Raw genomic sequence first — 27,063 nt, 5'->3', positions numbered from 1 at the left:
GAAAAACCTATTATCAATTCAAGGAAGTGAATTTTTAAGTAGTTATCTGCAGTTTTAATGTAGATTTCAGTTCGCTAAGTTATGAAAATGCATGTTTTGGCTATAATCTTCCGTAAATCAAGGGCGAAAACCAATTATTTGTCCCAAAAGAAGGTGTTTTAAGTATATATCTGCATTTCTAAGGTAGATTTGGGTACAATAAGAGGCGAAAAAGCAGATTCTGACTAAGATTTTATAGAAATCGGCGACTATTTGACTCAGAATGGTTGCCTTACGTCGAAATCTAATAGTTTATTAAGGTTTTCGTTACTAAAATGCCCAAAGACGCCGATTTTGACTAGAATTCGAAAGTTATTGACATGAATTTATAACTGTTTGTATCAAAAAATGATAGTTTAAACTGATATTTGCAGTTTTGATGCGGTTTTAGGTACGATATGAGTCGAAGAAGCCGATTTTGACTGGAATCTGTTTAAAATGACAAAGAAAAACCTATTATCAATTCAAGGAAGTGAATCTTTAATTAGTTATCTGCAGTTTTAATGTAGATTTCAGTTCGCTAAGTTATGAAAATGCATGTTTTGGCTATAATCTTCCGTAAATCAAGGGCGAAAACCAATTATTTGTCCCAAAAGAAGGTGTTTTAAGTATATATCTGCATTTCTAAGGTAGATTTGGGTACAATAAGAGGCGAAAAAGCAGATTCTGACTAAGATTTTATCGAAATCGGCCACTATTTGACTCAGAATGGTTGCCTTACGTCGAAATCTAATAGTTTATTAAGGTTTTCGTTATTAAAATGCCCAAAGACGCCGATTTTGACTAGAATATGAAAGATATTGACATGAATATATAACTGTTTGTATCAAAAAATGATAGTTTAAACTGATATTTGCAGTTTTGATGCGGTTTTAGATACGATATGAATCGAAGAAGCCGATTTTGACTGGAATCTGTTTAAAATGACAAAGAAAAACCTATTATCAATTCAAGGAAGTGAATTTTTATGTAGTTATCTGCAGTTTTAATGTAGATTTCAGTTCGCTAAGTTATGAAAATGCATGTTTTGGCTATAATCTTCCGTAAATCAAGGACGAAAACCAATTATTTGTCCCAAAAGAAGGTGTTTTAAGTATATATCTGCATTTCTAAGGAAGATTTGGGTACAATAATAGGCGAAAAAGCAGATTCTGACTAAGATTTTATCGAAATCGGCAACTATTTGACTCAGAAAGGTTGCCTTATGTCGAAATCTAATAGTTTATTAAGGTTTTCGTTACTAAAATGCCCAAAGACGCGATTTTGACTAGAATTTGAAAGATATTGACATGAATATATAACTGTTTGTATCAAAAAATGATATTTTAAACTGATATTTGCAGTTTTGATGCGGTTTTAGATACGATATGAATCGAAGAAGCCGATTTTGACTGGAATCTGTTTAAAATGACAAAGAAAAACCTATTATCAATTCAAGGAAGTGAATTTTTAAGTAGTTATCTGCAGTTTTAATGTAGCTTTCAGTTCGCTAAGTTATGAAAATGCATGTTTTGGCTATAATCTTCAGTAAATCAAGTGCGAAAACCAATTATTTGTCCCAAAAGAAGGTGTTTTAAGTATATATCTGCATTTCTAAGGTAGATTTGGGTACAATAAGAGGCGAAAAAGCAGATTCTGACTAAGATTTTATCGAAATCGGCAACTATTTGACTCAGAAAGGTTGCCTTACGTCGAAATCTAATAGTTTATTAAGGTTTTCGTTACTAAAATGCCCAAAGACGCCGATTTTGACTAGAATTTGAAAGATATTGACATGAATATATAACTGTTTGTATCAAAAAATGATAGTTTAAACTGATATTTGCAGTTTTGATGCGGTTTTAGATACGATATGAATCGAAGAAGCCGATTTTGACTGGAATCTGTTTAAAATGACAAAGAAAAACCTATTATCAATTCAAGGAAGTGAATTTTTATGTAGATATCTGCAGTTTTAATGTAGATTTCAGTTCGCTAAGTTATGAAAATGCATGTTTTGGCTATAATCTTCCGTAAATCAAGGGCGAAAACCAATTATTTGTCCCAAAAGAAGGTGTTTTAAGTATATATCTGCATTTCTAAGGTAGATTTGGGTACAATAAGAGGCGAAAAAGCAGATTCTGACTAAGATTTTATCGAAATCGGCAACTATTTGACTCAGAAAGGTTGCCTTACGTCGAAATCTAATAGTTTATTAAGGTTTTCGTTGCTAAAATGCCTAAAGACGCCGATTTTGACTAGAATTTGAAAGATATTGACATGAATATATAACTGTTTGTATCAAAAAATGATAGTTTAAACTGATATTTGCAGTTTTGATGCGGTTTTAGGTACGATATGAGTCGAAGAAGCCGATTTTGACTGGAATCTGTTTAAAATGACAAAGAAAAACCTATTATCAATTCAAGGAAGTGAATTTTTAAGTAGTTATCTGCAGTTTTAATGTAGATTTCAGTTCGCTAAGTTATGAAAATGCATGTTTTGGCTATAATCTTCCGTAAATCAAGAGCGAAAACCAATTATTTGTCCCAAAAGAAGGTGTTTTAAGTATATATCTGCATTTCTAAGGAAGATTTGGGTACAATAAGAGGCGAAAAAGCAGATTCTGACTAAGATTTTATCGAAATCGGCAACTATTTGACTCAGAATGGTTGCCTTATGTCGAAATCTAATAGTTTATTAATTTTCGAGCGGCAGTCACCAAATGTCATGAAAATTTTCAATAATTACTTATTTTAGTAGTGCATACAATTTCATAATTCCAAAGTTTTGTACTTAGGATAATTTAAAAATAAAAATTTTGCAAAGAGTTAATATAAAATTTGCATTGTAAGAAAATTGTAATATAAACGGTAACGTATACGTTATATAAAGGTGCAAGAGTACTTAAATTTAATAAAATATGCACTAACCAAAACTGATTAATTTTTTATAATTCATCCCATAAAAAAAAACAATAAGTTGTTATTCAACTTACTTTTCTTTGACACTTTTTTTGATACATATACAGAGTCAGCAGTTAGAGGCTATAAACTTAAACATGTGGGGTTCTAATGAATCTACTATTAACGACCAGGCATTAAAAATTCAAAATAAGTTTTTTTTTTGTTTTTACATTTAATTTGATTGTTTTGACTTCAATAACTACATATTATAAGCCACTAGCTATAGTCGATAGCACGATAACTTAAGTTTAATAACGAACTTAGATTTAAAGCATGTGGATAGCGGTAAAAAGGTATTGTTTCCTATAATCGAATTTGGAAAAATAATGATTGTCAACAATTAAATGAAATGCGATAGCAGTAATTTGATAACGTTTAAAAGTCGCACAACTATCGTAAAGTTTAGTGTTGTGTAGAATGTATTATTCTTAAGCACACCATAAGAAAGCTAATTCATTTTTTTTGCCTTTTAGAAGTTACTTAACGGCTCATTTCATCAATTAATTGTGAAAAGTTTATTTTATGTTTGTCGTGAATTTGAAGTGATTCTGAATAGATAAAATTCCTTTCAAACATTAAAAAAAATCATTATAATATAATAATATATTATCGATCGGTTTGCAACTTTCGATATGTTTTTAAAAAAGGTAAGTCCGAAAGATTAATTTTTTAAAACTAGATTCATATATATCAAAGAGTCCAAAAAATAGATATTCATAAAAATACAATGTGTAAAAACGCACTTATTCACGCCTGGGAGTTAGGGGAAGAGTTTTGAAGTACCAGTGAAGGGGTTCACAGATTTTCCTTTTTCTCTAAATAAAATATACAATAAAGGACTATTATTTCCTTTTTACCTTTAGTGATCCAAATGCGATTTACTCCAACTTGTTCATAGTTGAGGATTTTAACTATCTTTTAACTATTAGATCCACAAGATATTCTGGTTAGTTTCGACGTTTACCAAAGTCCCAATTCCTGAAACTCTCGTCATCATTTCATATATATTGAAGTCCGAGAATCTGAAACCAAACCTTCTCACCTTAATTGAAAAATGCTTGTCGGGAACATATTTTTCTTATAACGGTCAAATTTTTGAACAAACGTCGGGGACAGCTATGGGTTCTCCACTATCACCAATGATCGCCAATATATATATGGAAGCCTTTGAGAAGAAAGCTCTCGACACCCTTTAATCTAAAGCCAAAATTATGGAAACGTTACATCGATGATGCTTTTGGTATTTGACCCCCTAGTAGATTTTTTTAGACATTTATCTATAGGAAATCAGACCTAACATTGGGTCATTGTCTTTACAGAAAACCTACGCACACAGACCGATACCTTAATGGATTGCATGGTTATCAACTCTCTTGTTTACAGAACCATAAAACTCTCTCAGCCCCCTAGTCACTGAATTCAGAATTAAAACAACTTACCTCTGCTCTTCTCAATAATAATGTCCACATTAAAGATGTTAAGCGTTCCATCACAAAATACACTTCACCGCAACCTTCCAATGGCAATGAGGCCGAAAGCAGCCCTACACTTGCCACTGTGGTCCTTCCTTACATTCAAAATATCACTGACCACATATAAAAAGTTCTAAGGAACTATAATGTCAAAACCCGAGTTACCACTTGTCCAAAAAACTCTCAACATTTGAGATACCAGGAGTGCGGCAAAGAATACACTGGAGTGACCGGACATGAATATATAACTGTTTGTATCAAAAAATGATAGTTTAAACTGATATTTGCAGTTTTGATGCGGTTTTAGGTACGATATGAGTCGAAGAAGCCGATTTTGTCTGGAATCTGTTTAAAATGACAAAGAAAAACCTATTATCAATTCAAGGAAGTGAATTTTTAAGTAGTTATCTGCAGTTTTAATGTAGATTTCAGTTCGCTAAGTTATGAAAATGCATGTTTTGGCTATAATCTTCCGTAAATCAAGGGCGAAAACCAATTATTTGTCCCAAAAGAAGGTGTTTTAAGTATATATCTGCATTTCTAAGGTAGATTTGGGTACAATAAGAGGCGAAAAAGCAGATTCTGACTAAGATTTTATAGAAATCGGCGACTATTTGACTCAGAATGGTTGCCTTACGTCGAAATCTAATAGTTTATTAAGGTTTTCGTTACTAAAATGCCCAAAGACGCCGATTTTGACTAGAATTCGAAAGTTATTGACATGAATTTATAACTGTTTGTATCAAAAAATGATAGTTTAAACTGATATTTGCAGTTTTGATGCGGTTTTAGGTACGATATGAGTCGAAGAAGCCGATTTTGACTGGAATCTGTTTAAAATGACAAAGAAAAACCTATTATCAATTCAAGGAAGTGAATCTTTAATTAGTTATCTGCAGTTTTAATGTAGATTTCAGTTCGCTAAGTTATGAAAATGCATGTTTTGGCTATAATCTTCCGTAAATCAAGGGCGAAAACCAATTATTTGTCCCAAAAGAAGGTGTTTTAAGTATATATCTGCATTTCTAAGGTAGATTTGGGTACAATAAGAGGCGAAAAAGCAGATTCTGACTAAGATTTTATCGAAATCGGCCACTATTTGACTCAGAATGGTTGCCTTACGTCGAAATCTAATAGTTTATTAAGGTTTTCGTTATTAAAATGCCCAAAGACGCCGATTTTGACTAGAATATGAAAGATATTGACATGAATATATAACTGTTTGTATCAAAAAATGATAGTTTAAACTGATATTTGCAGTTTTGATGCGGTTTTAGATACGATATGAATCGAAGAAGCCGATTTTGACTGGAATCTGTTTAAAATGACAAAGAAAAACCTATTATCAATTCAAGGAAGTGAATTTTTATGTAGTTATCTGCAGTTTTAATGTAGATTTCAGTTCGCTAAGTTATGAAAATGCATGTTTTGGCTATAATCTTCCGTAAATCAAGGACGAAAACCAATTATTTGTCCCAAAAGAAGGTGTTTTAAGTATATATCTGCATTTCTAAGGAAGATTTGGGTACAATAAGAGGCGAAAAAGCAGATTCTGACTAAGATTTTATCGAAATCGGCAACTATTTGACTCAGAAAGGTTGCCTTATGTCGAAATCTAATAGTTTATTAAGGTTTTCGTTACTAAAATGCCCAAAGACGCCGATTTTGACTAGAATTTGAAAGATATTGACATGAATATATAACTGTTTGTATCAAAAAATGATATTTTAAACTGATATTTGCAGTTTTGATGCGGTTTTAGATACGATATGAATCGAAGAAGCCGATTTTGACTGGAATCTGTTTAAAATGACAAAGAAAAACCTATTATCAATTCAAGGAAGTGAATTTTTAAGTAGTTATCTGCAGTTTTAATGTAGCTTTCAGTTCGCTAAGTTATGAAAATGCATGTTTTGGCTATAATCTTCAGTAAATCAAGTGCGAAAACCAATTATTTGTCCCAAAAGAAGGTGTTTTAAGTATATATCTGCATTTCTAAGGTAGATTTGGGTACAATAAGAGGCGAAAAAGCAGATTCTGACTAAGATTTTATCGAAATCGGCAACTATTTGACTCAGAAAGGTTGCCTTACGTCGAAATCTAATAGTTTATTAAGGTTTTCGTTACTAAAATGCCCAAAGACGCCGATTTTGACTAGAATTTGAAAGATATTGACATGAATATATAACTGTTTGTATCAAAAAATGATAGTTTAAACTGATATTTGCAGTTTTGATGCGGTTTTAGATACGATATGAATCGAAGAAGCCGATTTTGACTGGAATCTGTTTAAAATGACAAAGAAAAACCTATTATCAATTCAAGGAAGTGAATTTTTATGTAGATATCTGCAGTTTTAATGTAGATTTCAGTTCGCTAAGTTATGAAAATGCATGTTTTGGCTATAATCTTCCGTAAATCAAGGGCGAAAACCAATTATTTGTCCCAAAAGAAGGTGTTTTAAGTATATATCTGCATTTCTAAGGTAGATTTGGGTACAATAAGAGGCGAAAAAGCAGATTCTGACTAAGATTTTATCGAAATCGGCAACTATTTGACTCAGAAAGGTTGCCTTACGTCGAAATCTAATAGTTTATTAAGGTTTTCGTTGCTAAAATGCCTAAAGACGCCGATTTTGACTAGAATTTGAAAGATATTGACATGAATATATAACTGTTTGTATCAAAAAATGATAGTTTAAACTGATATTTGCAGTTTTGATGCGGTTTTAGGTACGATATGAGTCGAAGAAGCCGATTTTGACTGGAATCTGTTTAAAAAGACAAAGAAAAACCTATTATCAATTCAAGGAAGTGAATTTTTAAGTAGTTATCTGCAGTTTTAATGTAGATTTCAGTTCGCTAAGTTATGAAAATGCATGTTTTGGCTATAATCTTCCGTAAATCAAGAGCGAAAACCAATTATTTGTCCCAAAAGAAGGTGTTTTAAGTATATATCTGCATTTCTAAGGAAGATTTGGGTACAATAAGAGGCGAAAAAGCAGATTCTGACTAAGATTTTATCGAAATCGGCAACTATTTGACTCAGAATGGTTGCCTTATGTCGAAATCTAATAGTTTATTAATTTTCGAGCGGCAGTCACCAAATGTCATGAAAATTTTCAATAATTACTTATTTTAGTAGTGCATACAATTTCATAATTCCAAAGTTTTGTACTTAGGATAATTTAAAAATAAAAATTTTGCAAAGAGTTAATATAAAATTTGCATTGTAAGAAAATTGTAATATAAACGGTAACGTATACGTTATATAAAGGTGCAAGAGTACTTAAATTTAATAAAATATGCACTAACCAAAACTGATTAATTTTTTATAATTCATCCCATAAAAAAAAACAATAAGTTGTTATTCAACTTACTTTTCTTTGACACTTTTTTTGATACATATACAGAGTCAGCAGTTAGAGGCTATAAACTTAAACATGTGGGGTTCTAATGAATCTACTATTAACGACCAGGCATTAAAAATTCAAAATAAGTTTTTTTTTTGTTTTTACATTTAATTTGATTGTTTTGACTTCAATAACTACATATTATAAGCCACTAGCTATAGTCGATAGCACGATAACTTAAGTTTAATAACGAACTTAGATTTAAAGCATGTGGATAGCGGTAAAAAGGTATTGTTTCCTATAATCGAATTTGGAAAAATAATGATTGTCAACAATTAAATGAAATGCGATAGCAGTAATTTGATAACGTTTAAAAGTCGCACAACTATCGTAAAGTTTAGTGTTGTGTAGAATGTATTATTCTTAAGCACACCATAAGAAAGCTAATTCATTTTTTTTGCCTTTTAGAAGTTACTTAACGGCTCATTTCATCAATTAATTGTGAAAAGTTTATTTTATGTTTGTCGTGAATTTGAAGTGATTCTGAATAGATAAAATTCCTTTCAAACATTAAAAAAAATCATTATAATATAATAATATATTATCGATCGGTTTGCAACTTTCGATATGTTTTTAAAAAAGGTAAGTCCGAAAGATTAATTTTTTAAAACTAGATTCATATATATCAAAGAGTCCAAAAAATAGATATTCATAAAAATACAATGTGTAAAAACGCACTTATTCACGCCTGGGAGTTAGGGGAAGAGTTTTGAAGTACCAGTGAAGGGGTTCACAGATTTTCCTTTTTCTCTAAATAAAATATACAATAAAGGACTATTATTTCCTTTTTACCTTTAGTGATCCAAATGCGATTTACTCCAACTTGTTCATAGTTGAGGATTTTAACTATCTTTTAACTATTAGATCCACAAGATATTCTGGTTAGTTTCGACGTTTACCAAAGTCCCAATTCCTGAAACTCTCGTCATCATTTCATATATATTGAAGTCCGAGAATCTGAAACCAAACCTTCTCACCTTAATTGAAAAATGCTTGTCGGGAACATATTTTTCTTATAACGGTCAAATTTTTGAACAAACGTCGGGGACAGCTATGGGTTCTCCACTATCACCAATGATCGCCAATATATATATGGAAGCCTTTGAGAAGAAAGCTCTCGACACCCTTTAATCTAAAGCCAAAATTATGGAAACGTTACATCGATGATGCTTTTGGTATTTGACCCCCTAGTAGATTTTTTTAGACATTTATCTATAGGAAATCAGACCTAACATTGGGTCATTGTCTTTACAGAAAACCTACGCACACAGACCGATACCTTAATGGATTGCATGGTTATCAACTCTCTTGTTTACAGAACCATAAAACTCTCTCAGCCCCCTAGTCACTGAATTCAGAATTAAAACAACTTACCTCTGCTCTTCTCAATAATAATGTCCACATTAAAGATGTTAAGCGTTCCATCACAAAATACACTTCACCGCAACCTTCCAATGGCAATGAGGCCGAAAGCAGCCCTACACTTGCCACTGTGGTCCTTCCTTACATTCAAAATATCACTGACCACATATAAAAAGTTCTAAGGAACTATAATGTCAAAACCCGAGTTACCACTTGTCCAAAAAACTCTCAACATTTGAGATACCAGGAGTGCGGCAAAGAATACACTGGAGTGACCGGACGAAAAATATCAACTAGACTCAAAGAACATGAAAGAGCCTTAAGGCTAATACAAATAAACTCATCAGCAGTTGCAGTTGAACACAATCACGAAACCGGACATAAGATATTATTCGATAAAACTAAAATTCTTGCATGTAAATTAATTCTTCTACCAATGAAATTAATATTATTATTTTTTCTGAAAAGACTAAATTACATTAAGTATAGTATATACCTACTTTTAATACTTTTAGATATATTTTAACTTAGGTAAAATTAAGTGATCCGCGAAAAACATATGGTCCAATAACTTAAAACTCTTTTATTCCACACTACACATCAAGTGGTTTTGGTTAGTTTTGGTTATTTTAGTTGCACCGTTACTGCAAAAAGTAGCTTCATCGGAAAACATTATTTTAGATAAAACATTTGGATCGACCTCTATTGTTTCATTTATCACGATGCAGAAGTTTACTCTTTTTCAGAATCATGGTCTAGAAGGTCTTGTTGCGTTCCATATGGAAGAGATAATATTTGTACTTCCTAGTGGTACGATTAACCGTCGATTGGGATGTATCACATCTACTTGAAGGCTACTAAACTTACCTGGAGATTATCTTGAAATTGAAGTAAATTATCCAATTATTTTTCCTCATTGGTAGCATTCCGGTTTATCGCTTTGCGCTTATGCGGCTAGGAAAGTCTATACTTATTTTTTCTTAATTAACTACACCACAATAAATTTTACCAATTGATTTACTCAGTTGTCAGGTAAAAATTTGATGTCATTGTGTCATGGCCTCTAATTTTATATGGATAGTCTTAGATAGAAGGAAAGAAATAGTAAATATAAATCGCAAAGCATTAAAGTAGGTATATGACATGCTTAATAAAAGTTGGAGATTTTTGTAAGATTTTTAAGAAAAAATAATATATATGTTCTATGTTCCATTTAAGAAAATCGAGATATTCATTTAATTTGAGTAGCATCTAATTCACAATCTATGGCAATATATTTTAAATCATCGTCGAAACATCTTAATATCAAATAAAATTTAACATATATATATATATATATATATATATATATATATATATATATATATATATATATATATATATATATATATATATATATAACATATCGTTTATTTCATGTGTGTGCTAACTAGTATTTTTTTAAAAAAATTTAAATATTGGAAAAACTATTAGGGTTAGGCGTGTTTTGTTATTAATAAAAAAGAAATTAAAAGAAATTTAAAAAAATAATAAATGGGGAGTTCCACTTAAAAACAATTGTGTTTATTCGCTTTTTTGAGCCACCTTTAGACTTTAAAATAATTTTAAATTATGAATATCCATCTTTACAATTGTTATATTGCCCACTTTCTGATAACGTTTGATTTTTCAGGAAGTTTCTCAACCAGCGCAACAGTCCTGGTAGCATTATGGAATCTTCTGGTGCCAATGCACGCAGCAGTCGATCCGAACTGCGACATGTATCAGGTAATGATAATCGGGAAGGAGTACTACATCCATAACAAAGAATACCCTCAAAACTACAGCCGAGGTTCATCGTGTAGATGGGTGGTGAAAAGTGATATCGGTACCAAAATTGTCTTGTCCTGTACCGATGTCTTATTGCCCAAGGTTGGTAACAACAAATTTATCAAAAAATAATCTTTCGTTTACAACAAAAAAATCTTCTAATGACAACTGCAACTGCAACTGAATGCAGTTTTTTTAAATAAAATCAAAAGAGAATATTTTTGTAGGGCAATAATCAATAGAAAATTTCAGGTTTCTTTAAATTAGTACTATTTTTGTTGCAGTCTTCAAATTGTCACGCTGACAAGTTGGCTATAACGTCAACCGGTCAGACTCTTCGAAATGCACATAATTACTGCGGGAGCGGAACGTTTTCTACCATATCACAAGCAAACACCGTTAGAATCGGTAATTGTTTTTGAATAAAATCAGAGGTATTGGACTCTAGCAAAATAAAGCAAGGAATTTAGGCGTTCCTGGGGTGGGGTTGCATTTTTTAGAAAATCATTTCTCACTGATTTTAATTTATCTATTTTAATTTTTGTCTGTACAGTTCCATAGGTAAAATTCGAACTATTGGACGGCATCTTAAAGCCCCATTTAAATAAAAAAATACAAAATAAAGCATTGGGTTAACTATATTTTGTATAAAAAATCCTACAAAATTCACTCCGAGAGAGTGATTATATATATATATATATATATATATATATATATATATATATATATATATATATATATATATATATATATATACATATATATATATATATATATATATATATATATATATATATATATATATATATATATATATATATATATATATATATATATATATATATATATATATATATATATATATATATATATATATATATATATATATATATATATATATATATATATATATATATATTTTAGGACTAGGATTATACGAGAGGCCATCGAAATAGAAAAGTCCGGACACCTCAATACGAGAGACGACGCTCTGCATTTATCCAACACGTGGAGAACGATAATCAAACAGCAGAGCGATGCGCAGCAGCCAACGGGGACATCGCAACTACGATCGGCCGAAATTAACAACGCGACAATTCAGGGGGCGGAGCCACCTCCCCCCACGCACAAGCAGCACCGTTACCATCTCCGGCGCAGAGTATAAATACCGCACGCACCGCCGATAACCTCCCAGTGTTCGAAGTGTTTTCGGAGCGCGAGCATTGAAGATGCCAAGTGAGATTTTGGCGAAACGTCTGCAGGATTCCAGTCGGATGCAAGATTTGCAGGATTCCAGTCGGAGTTCAACGAGCGAACGGATGATATCCCGGAATATATATATATATATATATATATATATATATATATATATATATATATATATATATATATATATATATATATATATTTTTTTTTTTTCACTTAAAACTCCGCACGCCAACAACTCCAAAACGAAAAGAAATATTTAATTTATGTAAAAAGTAGTCAAAGTGTGGGGTCAAGTAGATATTTCCTAAAGTTTAAAAAATTCGACGAATGCAAAGAGCTGGGCGTCGCGACGCGTCGAAAAATTATTCGATTGCAGAGACTTTGGAAATACGCGCATACAAAAGTACATATTATTTAAAAACTTTTTTGTTATCTACTTATTATTATCAACTTATTTACTTTACCCGCTTCTAAGTTATACCGATTTAAAGTAAACATTTCTTGATTAATAAAAAATATGATTAACGCTTATTTTTACAAGTATGCCATGAATGTTAGTTACTATGGCAACCATTGTTATCGCAGTTGTTTTAAGTGCAATTACGAACAATAGATTTCAACTATTTTAGTATGATTTTATTTATTATTTTTTATCGATTTAGTTCTGATAACATGATAAATGAAAAAACGGTAAAATACCTACAAGTTAATAACCAAAATTATTATTGTAATTAACTACATAATAAGACATTTCAAAAATTTTGTTCAAAATTATGTCTATCTGCTCGAACACAACTATTAAAAACTCTTAACAGATGAGCTTGGGTCACTTGTAGGAGAGTCCTTGTGATAGCGGCACACGCTGCACTAATTTTGTTAATGAGATCAGCCATATCTTCGATAGGTTTTTTAGGTAGCCCCAAAGAAAATAATCTGGTGGTGTAATGTCCGGGGACCTCGCCGGCCACCTTACCGGTCCATTAGTACCAAACCATCTATTGGGATATTCTCGGTTCAAATACCTCGTTACTATTTGGGCATTATGTGCAGGCGCTCCATCCTGCTGTAGCCACATATTCATTCTAGTGTCAAGAGGCACTTCTTCTAATAGTTCCGGAAGTGTAGTTTGAAGAAATCTTAAATAGCGATCTGCATTTAAAGTTCCTTCGTAAAAGTAATGTCCAATAAGGAATCCATTTAATATGCCACACCAAACATTGATACTAAAAATTCGTTAGTTACCTCTTTCTGTAATCCAAGGAGGATGGTTTTCGGACCAAAAACGACAGTTGTGTCTATTAACGATTCCATTATTTTGAAATCGACTTTCGTCGCTCCATAAAATTTTCGAGAGAAAATTTGCTCTTGGCTATACAAATCGGACAATATCGCTAAGAAACACATTCTTCTAGCATAATCGCCTGGTTCTAGTTTATGAGCTAGTTTACTTTTGTACGGGTGAAAAGAGTTTCTATGTAGAATTCTCCACGAAGAACTTATGGTAACACCGGTATTTTCTTTTATCTCTGATAGGGATATCTTGGGGTTATTATCAACATGCTGAATTACAGCAGCAGTATTTTCATCATTCGTAGCCGTCCTGTTCCTATGTCTTTTAGGTTTTATGAAGCTGCCATATTCTCTTAAGTTTTTACATAAACTTGAAAAGGTTTTTGCATTGGGGACTCTTCTATGCGGATAACGCCGTGCGTAAACTCTTTTTGCTTCTCTACAATTGCATCTGCATTTTTCAAACACCAGTAACATGTCTACTTTTTCCTCATTGCTAAATTGCACCATTCTCACATAATAATTCTTAGTTTTTTTTAAACCGAACAAATTTGGATATTTCCTGTGACAATTTTTTGATACAGCAATAACAACTTACGTTTGTAATTGTACTTAAAACAACTGCGATAACAGTGGTTGCCATAGTAACCAACATTTATGGCATACTTGTAAAAATAAGCGTTAATCACATTTTTTATTAATCAAGAAATGTTTACTTTAAATCGGTATAACTTAGAAACGGGTAAAGTAAACAAATTTGAGTAAATAACAAAAAAGTTTTTAAATAATATGTACTTTTGTATGCGCGTATTTCCAAAGTCTCTGCAATCGAATAATTTTTCGACGCGTCGCGAAGCCCAGCTCTTTGCATTCGTCGAATTTTTTAGACATATATATATATATATATATATATATATATATATATATATATATATATATATATATATATATATATATATATATATATATTAGGTTGTTCGGAAAGTCATTTCGTTTTTTTTGGGGAACATTAAAGATAGTTTTCGTATAATGAATAAATATTTTATTAAATTATATATTGGCCATTCTGGTCCAATACCTTTTGCCATATTTCTGGCAGTAACATAATTCCCCTCTCATAAAAGTTTTGGTCCTTGCTGGCAAAAACTGGTTCAGGTGGTTTTTGACATCTTCATTTGAGGTAAAGGTTTTGCCATCCAAAAAATTTTGCAGGGACCGGAACAAATAGTAGTCGGAAGGCGCCAGATCTGGAGAATATGGTGGATGTTGCAGTACGTCCCATTCAAGCTGTAAAAGTTTTTGGCGAGTGACCAAACTTGTGTGAGGTCTCGCATTATCCTGGTGGAACACTACACCCTTCCTGTTGATTGATTCGGGCCTCTTCTCTTTAAGTGCATCATTCAATTTGTCCAGTTGATGACAATAGACTTCTGAATTAATCGTTGTATTGTCCGGCAAAAGCTCAAAAAAAAAACGATTCCTTTGACATCCCACCAAACGGAGAGCACCACCTTTTTTTGGTGAATGTTGGCTTTTGACACGGTTTGAGCCGGTTCATCTTTTCTGCTCCATGACCTCTTGCGTTTAACATTGTTGTATACAACCCATTTTTCGTCCCCAGTAATAATCCGCTTCAAAAATGGATCATTTTCTTGACGTTTGAGGAGGGAATCACACACGTCAACGCGACGACACAAATTTCGCTCCGTAAGGATATGGGACACCCACACATCGAGCTTCGAGGTTAAGCCCATGCCTTTCAAATGGCCATAAACAGTCGAATTCGACAAATTTAATCTCTCACCGATCTCTCGTGTGGTTATTCGCCGATTTGCATCAACTAATGCCTTTATCGCATCTTTGTCAGCTTCGACCGGGCTTCCAGACCGTGGTGCGTCTTCGACATCAAAATTGCCGGATCGAAATTTTGCAAACCAGTTCTGGCACTGGCGTACTGTTAACACGCCTTCTCCATACACATCCGTCAATTTTTTTCTCGCTTGGACAGCATTTTTACCTTTTCTGAAGTAAAAAAGTAAAATATGACGAAAATGCTGCTTATTGCTCTCCATATTTAAAAGGGCACCAACCAAAAACTACTGCGTAGAATTAATAGAACTTTTTCACACACAAGCCTTGCAATATCAGCTCTCAAGACATATAATGACATATAAAGTTGGTTTCGAAAAAACGTAATTAAGTCCTCTGACGGGAAAAAACGAAATGACTTTCCGAACAACCTTATATATATATATATATATATATATATATATATATATATATATGATGACACTATACTCCGGGATATCATCCGTTCGCTCGTTGAACTCCGACTGGAATCCTGCATCCGACTGGAATCCTGCAAATCCTGCATCCGACTGGAATCCTGCAGACGTTTCGCCAAAATCTCACTTGGCATCTTCAATGCTCGCGCTCCGAAAACACTTCGAATACACTGGAACTCGGAGCGCGAGCACATTTTTCCATCCGTGAATCAATACGTGAGAGATATATATATATATATATATATATATATATATATATATATATATATATATATATATATATATATATATATATATATATATATATATATATTGAGAAACGTACTCTACAACTTCCAAAATACATACTCAATTAACGATGTGACTTCATCTACAACGTGGTGACTTCCGATTTCGGAAGTCACAACGTTTCCTATGTAAAACTTTGCTAGTATGATCTTGAGGGCCTTAGCAACGTTCCTGCAAAATTTTCTAATGAAGTCCCAAGGTCGACCATTTATCCGTACATTATCAATTTTAGTTCAGGCGTAGATCGTTGGCGCTCGCATCGCAATTCGCAATGTAATCTTGGTATGTCTATAGCATGTATTGACTTCCCTTTGAATCTCCGCGGTAAACCATACGTTAGGACTTCACAGTATGTTTAGTTCTAGTACTTTATGGCTTCCAACGAGGTAGTAATATGGCAACGTAGCATTTTTTGCGTAGTTAAAGGCCGTTATTTTAGGCGCACAATATACTGAAAAGGATTAATTTCGACCGTATTTGCGGCGTATTTGCGGGTAACGAACGAAATTTTGTGACTTCCCTTAAAAATGAATGGAATACTAAATTAATGCCTTCTCTGGTTTTGGATAAAAACAAGAAAATGTTTAAAAAGATATGATGAAGATATGAATTTGAATATTGGCAGTTTAATTATTTTTCTGTCTTTAATAATAATAAAGGACTTTTATTATAGAAAATAAACACACATAATTTTGAAAAATTTTCTTCCGCTTGTTCGCCTTGACAAGTTTATTTAGACACAAAAGCTGCTTAGGCACATTAACTTCAATAAAATAAATGAATTAAAAGGAAAACATAAAATAAAAAGTAAGAAGCCTGAAATACCGTAGATTTCGCGAGATCAATTAAATAGGTAAATGCTGATAAAGGTTATTTTCAGACATTGTTTATGTGTATTGGTTCATTTTCAGTTATTAATCTATACTAGAGTTTAAATATATTACTGGTCTTTTTTTTTAATTAAATAATTTTTTTAAAAATAAATTCATTTTTTGATTGTAGTATTTTAGCCGGAAATTTATGAACTATTTTTGAATAGTTCAAAATAGTGTTATACTATAGCCCGAAAACGACGGTTTGACGTATATACATCTATGCTAAAATGCAGTCTTTGCTGCAAATACTTTGGAATATGGTTTTTAATAATTATGAAAAATAAGGTCGCAGACTATAAATATCGTGTAAGATGTTGGGATACCTTATCTTAGTCTTAGGCAATAGTTCTGCCATCGCTGAGCTCTGTAAAGGTTAGTTTGATTTAAACACTGCGTCACAGCATTTTACTTGTCAGGACGACTGAAAGCTCACAAGAATTTTTTCTTACATGTGACTGAATTTGTTGCTTTTTGAATTTTTTCAGGATTTTGGACAGAGTGGGCAAAATGTTTAGTGGAGTTTTTTAAAAGAGTCTGGTTTGTTTACTTTACTTAATAAACTCTGGAACTTAACATAAAGATAAGATAAGGACAATTTAAAATAATTTAAGTGAAAAACACGAAAACTAAGAACCATTTAATACTTTTATTGGAATTTTATTTATTATTCATAAATTATAGTTATTTTAATAAACAGAAAGCAATAAGAATTCGAATACAAAATATCCTGAATACTTCTTATACACCGAACGTCAGTTTTCTTACTGAATGGCAACTATTCACTAACTCTATAAGATTGATGGGAGTAAACGCTTCGCGAGCGACTTCCTCTAATTGTGATTTGGTTTAAAAAATTCTTTAATATAAGATCTGTAAATATCCCCCATAAAAAAAACTAGAGGAGTTAGCATCACACACCACAATCCACTACTTCCAATCCAACACTATCCAAACACTTCATTTAATACTATTTTCAAGAATTAATGCTTGGATTTTGCAACTTGTGCAATCATATTCAATTTCCGGATTTTCTCTTCCTCATTTAAGTCGCTTTGATTTTGCGTTGCCTCCTTGTCTAGTTGTTGCTGTCCCGGATATTTATCGAAATAAAGTTCATTAACTGCCTCTGCGTTCAGTTTCTCCATTAAAATTATGTGATACAAAATTCAATAAAGCATAAAATTTATGCCCTTAACTGACAGCGACACAATACACTAATACATAAAAAGAATGCCCTATATTTCAGGACTATGATTGCCATATAAAATAAGGAAGTTGAATTCGTTAATGAGAAAACGAAGAACTGTAAAAAAAATCTGAGTACGCTAGTGCATTTGCCTTAAAATGCCATAATAATGTTTTTATCTGGATCCAAAATTTTCATAAATAAAAATGTTATGGGCAATTTTCTAAAGGGCCGAAAATTTAAAAACGCTCTATATCTCGGTAGTGAAGATGTCGCCTTGCGGATTTAACAATTAAATGTTTCTCAAGAATGGAACCCTTGACATGCAAGTTGGGTTGTGAAAAGTCAAGATGTAAAAATGTCCCGACTTCGTTTATATTTTTGTAGTAGTAGTAATGCCTTTTTCCTTAGTAGATTTAATAAGTTCGCAAAATTCTATTAATCTGGATTTTCGTTTGCACTTTCTTGCTAAAACGTAATAATCACTTTTTATCTTTTCTTGTACACTAAGAATGCATCATCAATTGGTCGTATAAAAATCGTGTGGTGCAGGGGGTGGTGGGGGTGAATTTTCTAAAAATTGTCAAGAAATTATTATTATTTTGTTGTATACACCATACTGCTCTTAAATTGACATAACCGCTTTTCAATATTTTTATTAGAAATACTTTATTTTTTCATTTTAAATACACCGCATAATGCTTTTATATGGGAGTCTCTACTGAATAAAAGCTTGCTCTGAAATCTCATTTTTATGTTATCGTTTACCTCGCTGTAACTTGAAAACTATTTGGCTTTTCAAAAAAGTGTTTCCTCTAATAGATATGCATTGAAGGTTAACGAATCCGTTATTTTTTTGAAAACCCCAATCTGATGGACAGTTTTTTTTTCATTAGCAAAATGTGAAACCATGTCGTGAATATCACGGCCGCCAGCGAAGCAGTGAGGAAGGGTCAGATTTGCGAGGACGGTCAGGCAATAAACGACTTTGCCGTTCCGAAGTGCGCTTGTACACCCGCTTTCGCAGCGTGGATGATTTTATTTATTTTTTATGTCTGAGTTTTAAGTGTCAAAATAGTTTTCTTTGAGGGAGTGAAATAGTTTATAATATGACTAAAATATATTTATTGTTGTGTGAGAATGATAAATAATAACGCATTAGTTATAATTTTCATCCAAATGGATATTAAAATCAGTACAAGTTCTAATTGAGAACTTGATTCTACAATGAAATTAAAGCCTTTAACGAAAAAAGCTGCTAACACTAAAGAAAAAGTTTTTAACTTCCAATTATGTGTAACTTGTCAATAAGGCGGAAAGCTCGTAACGTCAAAACAAATATCCAAACAAAAATTAATTGAATGTGCAAATTGCACATTGGGATTTTTGTTTAAAACAGTTAAAGGCAAGTTTGTTGATTGAATTAGTGAATTCTCCAAGAAGAAATTTATACCTAGAAGAACATAGAAATTTTTTGAAACGGTTTTCTAAGGAGCAAGTTATTGAAGCAGTAGTGCATCACACTAAGACGGAAACGTCCAACTATTTATCCTTTGCTTCGTCAGCAATGACGAAGATTTGCCAAAATATTAAAACGGAAATAAATTACAAGGATTACAAAAAGCAACGGTCAGACAATAAACGACTTAGCGGTTCCGGCGGGCGCTTAGGATCGTTTTTGTTTTGTTTTTGTCTTTCGTAGGGAATATGTTACACGTATTTCTCTCATAGTTGAATTTTTTGATTAATTACTTGTTACATAGGAATGGTGCCGTTTTATTATATTTGACATTAGTAATTATTTGTATTATATTTTATTGGCAACACTTCATATTAAACTAATAATACATAAGTGTACATAGAAGCTAGAATAAAAACTAAAATTATATCTATAATAACACCTGAAAGTATGTAGAAATAAAAAGTTAATCTTAAAAAAATTACTTTTTTTTTGAAAGATAAAAATTTTACAAATTTTAGAATCTTAATTCAAACTTCCTTTTAAATAATGCGATCAAAAATATTAATATTCATTTGATTGCGTCAACGTAAACAAAACGCAAACAAACATTTCAAACTGAAATTGTTTTTATATATATTTTTGCCTCTTATAATGAATTCATAGGCTAAGGGGTATTTGCTGTTTAAGAAATTTTAAAGGCCTAACAATCCAGATACATTTTTAAAAAATTATTTTATAATAGTTCCACCCCTAAAAAATTCATTTGAACCCTCTGTATATTATTAAATACCTTACAAAAATTACAAGAACTACAAAAACTTCATTAAAATGGCTCGATTACATTTGTGTTTTTGATGTAACTTTAATCAAAAACTCTGGAGTTCTACAGGCTGGTCTGAGTGATTATTTTCCTATTTTAAAAACATAAATGTGTAGCAATTTTACACTGTTCCTAAGAATACAAAACCAACTGGTCGTACAAAAATCGTATGGTGCAGGGGGTGGTGGGAGTGAATTTTATAATAAAAATGACAAAAAAATATTATGTTGTTGTTATCTACAACATACAGCCATTAAACTGACAAAACCGGTTTTCAATATTTTTATTAGAAATCTTTTTTTTTTTTCATTTTAAAAACACACCGCATAATGCTTTTATATCTTTAACGAATACACGCTTGTTCTGAAAACTCATTTTTATGTTATCGTTTACCTCGCTGTAAATTGAAAACTATTTGGTTTATCAAAAAATGCTTTTTATAAATCATATGCATTGAAGATCAACGAATCAGCTACTTTTTCAAAAACTATAATCGGATGGATCGTTTATTTTTAATTAGTAAAATAATGAAGCGCTGTCGTGGACATCACGGCTGCCAGCGAAGCAGAGAGAAAGGGTCAAATTTGCAAAAACGGTCAGGTAAAAAAAGACTTGAGGTTGCGGCTGCCGCTTAAGATCGTTTTTGTTTGTATACCATCTTTCGTAGCGAATGTGATACGTATTTGCCCTCATAGTCGAATTTTTTGATAGGGATGATACTCTTGTTATTTTTGACACTGCAACATTGCATATTAAACCAATAGTACATAAGTGTACATAGAAGCTAGAATAAAAATTAAAATTATATCCATAATAACAACTAAAATTAAGTAGAAGTAAAAAACTAATCTAAAAAAAAAAACCTTCGTGTTGGTCAGGGATCATTTTTGTCTCGCTTATCTAAATATCTAAATTAAAAAATCTTATTTCACAGAAAATTGAATATCTGCATACCATTTTTTATATTGACAGGTGTTTAGAACTGATGTATACTCTTGTAATATTGCTTCGGTTATCAGTACATGTGAAATTTTTCATTGAATTTTACATTATATGGCAAAAGTTTAAAGTTTCCAGGTATAGTTTCATTTATTGAAATTTGTGTGTAAGATACTGTGTGACAACAAGCGTGGCTGGTTTCAACCAGTTTTTTTGACTTAGTCTCCTAATAGGTTAAGAGTCCCAAACCAATAAGTTTAGGGGTATATTCTTTTTTAATTTAAACTCATCATCTTGACAAATATTAAGTATTTCCATTTCTTTCCTGACATTACATGTTTCGCTGGAGCCAAGAAGACTTGTTAAAAAATATAAATTATTTGGAATATGCGTTTTGTAATCCTTAATTTTCAAATTTTTAAATTTAAATTATGCCATTTATTTCCGTTTTAATATTTTGGCAAATTTTCGTCATTGCTGACGAAGATTTGCCAAATATTAAAACGGAGTTTTTGAAAAAGTAACAGATTCCAAATAGTTACACCAAGGTAAACGATAAAATAAAAATGAGCTTTCAAGGCAAGCGTTTATTCTTGTGCGTAACTAATACCTCGACCAATAAAAAAAGTGTTTTAAATATACTCATCCTTTTTATTTAGTTTTAGGTAATATAAATTTAAATAAACCAAAATAATACTCAAAAAATATTAAAAAAGGTTTGTGACTATTTGATTTCTAAAATTCATTGCAAACTCAGTCAGAATTATTACTGTTCTGTTGTATTCTTATAAAATCTTAGCAAAAGTTGACATCTTTTTAAAAAATATGTAGCTCCTCCAAAACTAAATCCGCGGCACGTCACAAAGCGACCGCCAGCAAATTAAATTTAAACGCACTCGGAGCCATTCGTGACGTGCAAACGTGCAACGGATTTAGTTTTGGGTGAACCACGTTTGCAGTATCGAGCGAATTCTATATACAGCTGAATCTCTTTACTCATTGTGACTTCCTTAATATAAAATATAACAGTAAAACATATCTTGTCACTTCTTGTATATATGAGAAACTTGGCATCATCGCGGAGTCGTATATGGCAGAAGTCAGAATGAGTGTCTGATGTGCAATAATTTTGAAAAGAAAAATATTTACCCCTCTTATGCGAAACGATATATTTAAGCCCCCCTCATCATATATACATCGAAAGTTTTATAATATACTTCCCGTAAACAGTGGATGTCAGGCCTCCCGCTTCACGTAGCGGAAGTCCCAACTTAACAAGTATCAATATATATATATATATATATATATATATATATATATATATATATATATATATATATATATATATATATATATATATATATTCTCACGTATTGATTCACGGATGGAAAAATGTGATGGATGACACTATATTCCGGGATATCATCCGTTCGCTCGTTGAACTCCGACTGGAATCCTGCATCCGACTGGAATCCTGCAGACGTTTCGCCAAAATCTCACTTGGCATCTTCAATGCTCGCGCTCCGAAAACACTTCGAAACACTGGGAGGTTATCGGCGGTGCGTACGGTATTTATACTCTGCGCCGGAGATGGTAACGGTGCTGCATGTGCGTGGGGGGAGGTGGCTCCGCCCCCTGAATTGTCGCGTTGTTAATTTCGCCCGATCGTAGTTGCGATGTCCCCGTTGGCTGCTGCGCATCGCTCTGCTGTTTGATTATCGTTCTCCACGTGTTGGATAAATGCAGAGCGTCGTCTCTCGTATTGAGGTGTCCGGACCTTTCTATTTCGATGGCCTCTCGTATAATCCTAGTCCTAAAATCAGGAATATTAACTATTTGTTTGCAAGTGCCGAAATCAATTTTATGGCCTGTCTGATGTTGGTGCTGAAACAAAGCAGATGTTGTCTGTTTGTTTCTTATGGCTAAACGATGTTCCTCGAGCCTGGCTGAAATCCTTCTGTTGGTCTGTCCCACATACGTCAGGCTGCACGATCCGCATGCTACACTGTATACTCCTTGGTTTTCCAGAGTATTTTTTTGTTTTGGGTTTCTTAGTATTGCCCCGATGGTATGGTCAGGTTTGTATGCCGTTGATATGTCGTGTTTCCGTAATATTCGGCCGATTTTGTCAGTAACCCCCTTGATGTATGGCAGGACAGCGATCGATCTTCGTTGGGTCTCGTCCTGCACTCTCTGCTGTGGCTGTTGTTGTTTACTGATCGCCTTGCTGATGGTGCGCCTTTGGTATCCGTTTTGTCGAAGACAGGTACTAATTTTCTTCAGTTCTTTATCTCTGTTCCTCTAGTTTGTGAGCCTGAAGGACCGAGCAATTAATGTATTTGCCACTGCCTGTATCTGTGATGGGTGGTGATGAGATTTAGCGTTCAGATATCTATTAGTGTGTTCTATAGACAGTGTGTTCCAAGTGTCCGTCTTCGGTCCTTGTGATGTGCACATCTAAAAAAGGCAGACTGTTATCCTCTTCAAGTTCTATTGTAAATTGAATCCTTGGGTGAATGGAATTCAGATGATCTAGGAATTTCCAGGAAGATCCATAAGGACGGGGTTCCCCTGCGTCCAATCGTAAGCGCCTTTAACTCACCATTATGCAAGCTGGAAAAACATCTGACCAGTGCACTTCAGCCTATAGTGGAAAAGGCAGATTCCTATGTTAAAAACTCAGAACATTTCACTCAGATTTTAGGTTCTCTCAGGATGGACAAGGACGACATTATGGCAAGTTTCGATGTCAAATCCCTCTACCCGAGTATTCCAGTAGAAGAGGCACTCTTGCTTATAGAAGAAAACGAAGATCTTCCGCCATACATAATGGATCTGTCAAGACATTGCCTGAAAAACGCTTATTTTATGTACAACGGGAAAATTTACCGACAAATAGATGGAGCAGCAATGGGATCATCTCTCTCACCTGTGATTGCCAACCTCTTCATGATTTACTTCGAAAAGAAAGCAATAGAGAAGGCAAATCTGAAGCCAAAACTATGGACAAGATACGTTGATGACGTATTTGTTGTATGGCATTTTGGCAAGGAGGAGCTTTTGAAATTCCTAGATCATCTGAATTCCATTCACCCAAGGATTCAATTCACAATAGAACTTGAAGAGGATAACAGTCTGCCTTTTTTAGATGTGCACATCACAAGGACCGAAGACGGACACTTGGAACACACTGTCTATAGAAAACCAACACACACTAATAGATATCTGAACGCTAAATCTCATCACCACCCATCACAGATACAGGCAGTGGCAAATACATTAATTGCTCGGTCCTTCAGGATCACAAACGAGAGGAACAGAGATAAAGAACTGAAGAAAATTAGTACCTGTCTTCGACAAAACGGATACAAAAGGCGCACCATCAGCAAGGCAATCAGTAAACAACAACAGCCGCAGCAGAGAGTGCAGGACGAGACCCAAGGAAGATCGATCGCTGTCCTGCCTTACATCAAGGGGGTTACTGACAAAATCGGCCGAATATTACGGAAACACGACATATCAACGGCATACAAACCTGACCATACCATCGGGGCAAGGAGTATACAGTGTAGCATGCGGATCGTGCAGCCTGACGTATGTGGGACAGACCAACAGAAGAATTTCAGCCAGGCTCGAGGAACATCGTTTAGCCATAAGAAACAAACAAACAACATCTGCTTTGTTTCAGCACCAACATCAGACAGGCCATAAAACTGATTTCGGCACTTGCAAACAAATAGCTAATATTCCTGATTTTAGGACTAGGATTATACGAGAGGCCATCGAAATAGAAAAGTCCGGACACCTCAATACGAGAGACGACGCTCTGCATTTATCCAACACGTGGAGAACGATAATCAAACAGCAGAGCGATGCGCAGCAGCCAACGGGGACATCGCAACTACGATCGGACGAAATTAACAACGCGACAATTCAGGGGGCGGAGCCACCTCCCCTCACGCACAAGCAGCACCGTTACCATCTCCGGCGCAGAGTATAAATACCGCACGCACCGCCGATAACCTCCCAGTGTTTCGAAGTGTTTTCGGAGCGCGAGCATTAAAGATGCCAAGTGAGATTTTGGCGAAACGTCTGCAGGATTCCAATCGGAGTTCAACGAGCGAACGGACGATATCCCGGAATATAGTGTCATCACATTTTTCCATCCGTGAATCAATACGTGAATATATATATATATATATATATATATATATATATATATATATATATATATATATATATATATATATATGATGACACTATACTCCGGGATATCATCCGTTCGCTCGTTGAACTCCGACTGGAATCCTGCAAATCCTGCATCCGACTGGAATCCTGCAGACGTTTCGCCAAAATCTCACTTGGCATCTTCAATGCTCGCGCTCCGAAAACACTTCGATATATATATATATATATATATATATATATATATATATATATATATATATATATATATATATATATATATATATATATATATATATATATATACCACCCTACTTTAATGAACCATTTGTCAGCGAGGGCCGTGTCAAGATGTTCAATATTTAGAGAGGATAATTTCAAAAAAATACCAGAAAATTTCGCCAGGATTCATCAAGATTGTATTACATGAATTGGCCAATAGAATGAATTCATACCTTCATTGGGATGAGTGAAAACTAAGATTCGAGTTATTTCTAGAATTAATATTACGTTAGCAACACAACTTATTTTTTCTATCTATTTTTTAATTATAATATAAAAACTCTATTTTTCATTATTCGAAGAATGAGTTAAGATATATTATTGTAACGAACATCTTGTAAATTTAAATATATTTTTTAAAAAGGCAAGGGTCTCTAACCCTCCCTAACCAATTGGCGCCCTCTAGGCAGCATTTCCAAAAATTAATTGATAATCTTGAAACATTAGCTATCGGTTAATGTAAGCTCATGTCAGAAAAATTGTTTTCCTTTAAATTTAGAAACTATTCAACCTGGTAGCAATTCCTATAAGCATGACAAATTCTAAATCTGGGTATATTATATATTATATTATTGATACACATGAAACGAGGAGTGAAGCAAAACAAATAAAACGTTAACTCCATAACCTATTTGCTCTGAAAACATTTTTATCAGGTTTAAAAGAACCTTTGGAAACAACAATTAGACGTAAGTAACTTGGTACCCTGTCAAAAATAGGCATAACCGAAATAATTTTAGGCAACAGCAACAGCCGTTTGCCACCGGTCCAATCAATAGTAAGCCACGTTATAGACAAATTCTTATGCTTTTGGTAAACCGCAAATCGTTTTCAGACCCAGCCACATAAAAGTCTTCCTCCACCCATGTTGGTTTCTACACAAAACAGTGGCATACCATAATTTAACAAACAAAATAATCTTTAAAACAATCATGTGCCAAGTACATCTCAAAAGCTGCAAAATATGGAAGCCGATGAGTTGTGCAACTCTGAAATCAATCGATACAATCAATTAAATCAATATCATATTACCGAGACTATAAATCACATTGTAGCAACTATTATCAGCAAGATAACACAGAATACGTTGTACCGCTGGAACCGCCGACTCGTCCGTCCGCTGAAAACTTTCAACCTGAAGTTAAATGAAAGCCTAAATCTTACCGAGGTCCCACAAATAAACCAGAAAACTTAATTCCCACG

At 33.2% G+C, this 27,063-nt stretch overlaps 1 protein-coding gene across 5 annotated transcripts in view; it reads left to right on the top strand.

Moving 5' to 3' along the window:
* LOC132699502 (venom serine protease 34-like) overlaps positions 1 to 19,125 on the top strand; it is an 83,625-nt gene extending 64,500 nt beyond the window's left edge. For 4 of the 5 annotated variants that reach the window (XM_060666252.1, XM_060666253.1, XM_060666255.1 and 1 more), the window contains 3 exons: positions 10,903 to 11,141; positions 11,324 to 11,447; positions 19,069 to 19,125. In XM_060666252.1, coding sequence (XP_060522235.1) covers positions 10,903 to 11,141; positions 11,324 to 11,447; positions 19,069 to 19,091 — 386 coding nt within the window. In that variant the 3' untranslated portion in view covers positions 19,092 to 19,125. Of the gene's footprint in view, positions 1 to 8,345; positions 8,451 to 10,902; positions 11,142 to 11,323; positions 11,448 to 19,068 lie in introns of those variants that run through there. The other variant, XM_060666256.1, reaches the window with a different exon arrangement.
* The last annotated feature ends 7,938 nt before the right edge of the window (positions 19,126 to 27,063 follow it).

The sequence above is a fragment of the Cylas formicarius genome, unplaced genomic scaffold (genome assembly GCF_029955315.1).
Source record: "Cylas formicarius isolate icCylForm1 unplaced genomic scaffold, icCylForm1.1 PGA_scaffold_3__17_contigs__length_32017465, whole genome shotgun sequence".
NCBI lineage: Eukaryota > Metazoa > Arthropoda > Insecta > Coleoptera > Brentidae > Cylas > Cylas formicarius.
This window is presented reverse-complemented; position numbering and strand designations above follow the sequence as displayed.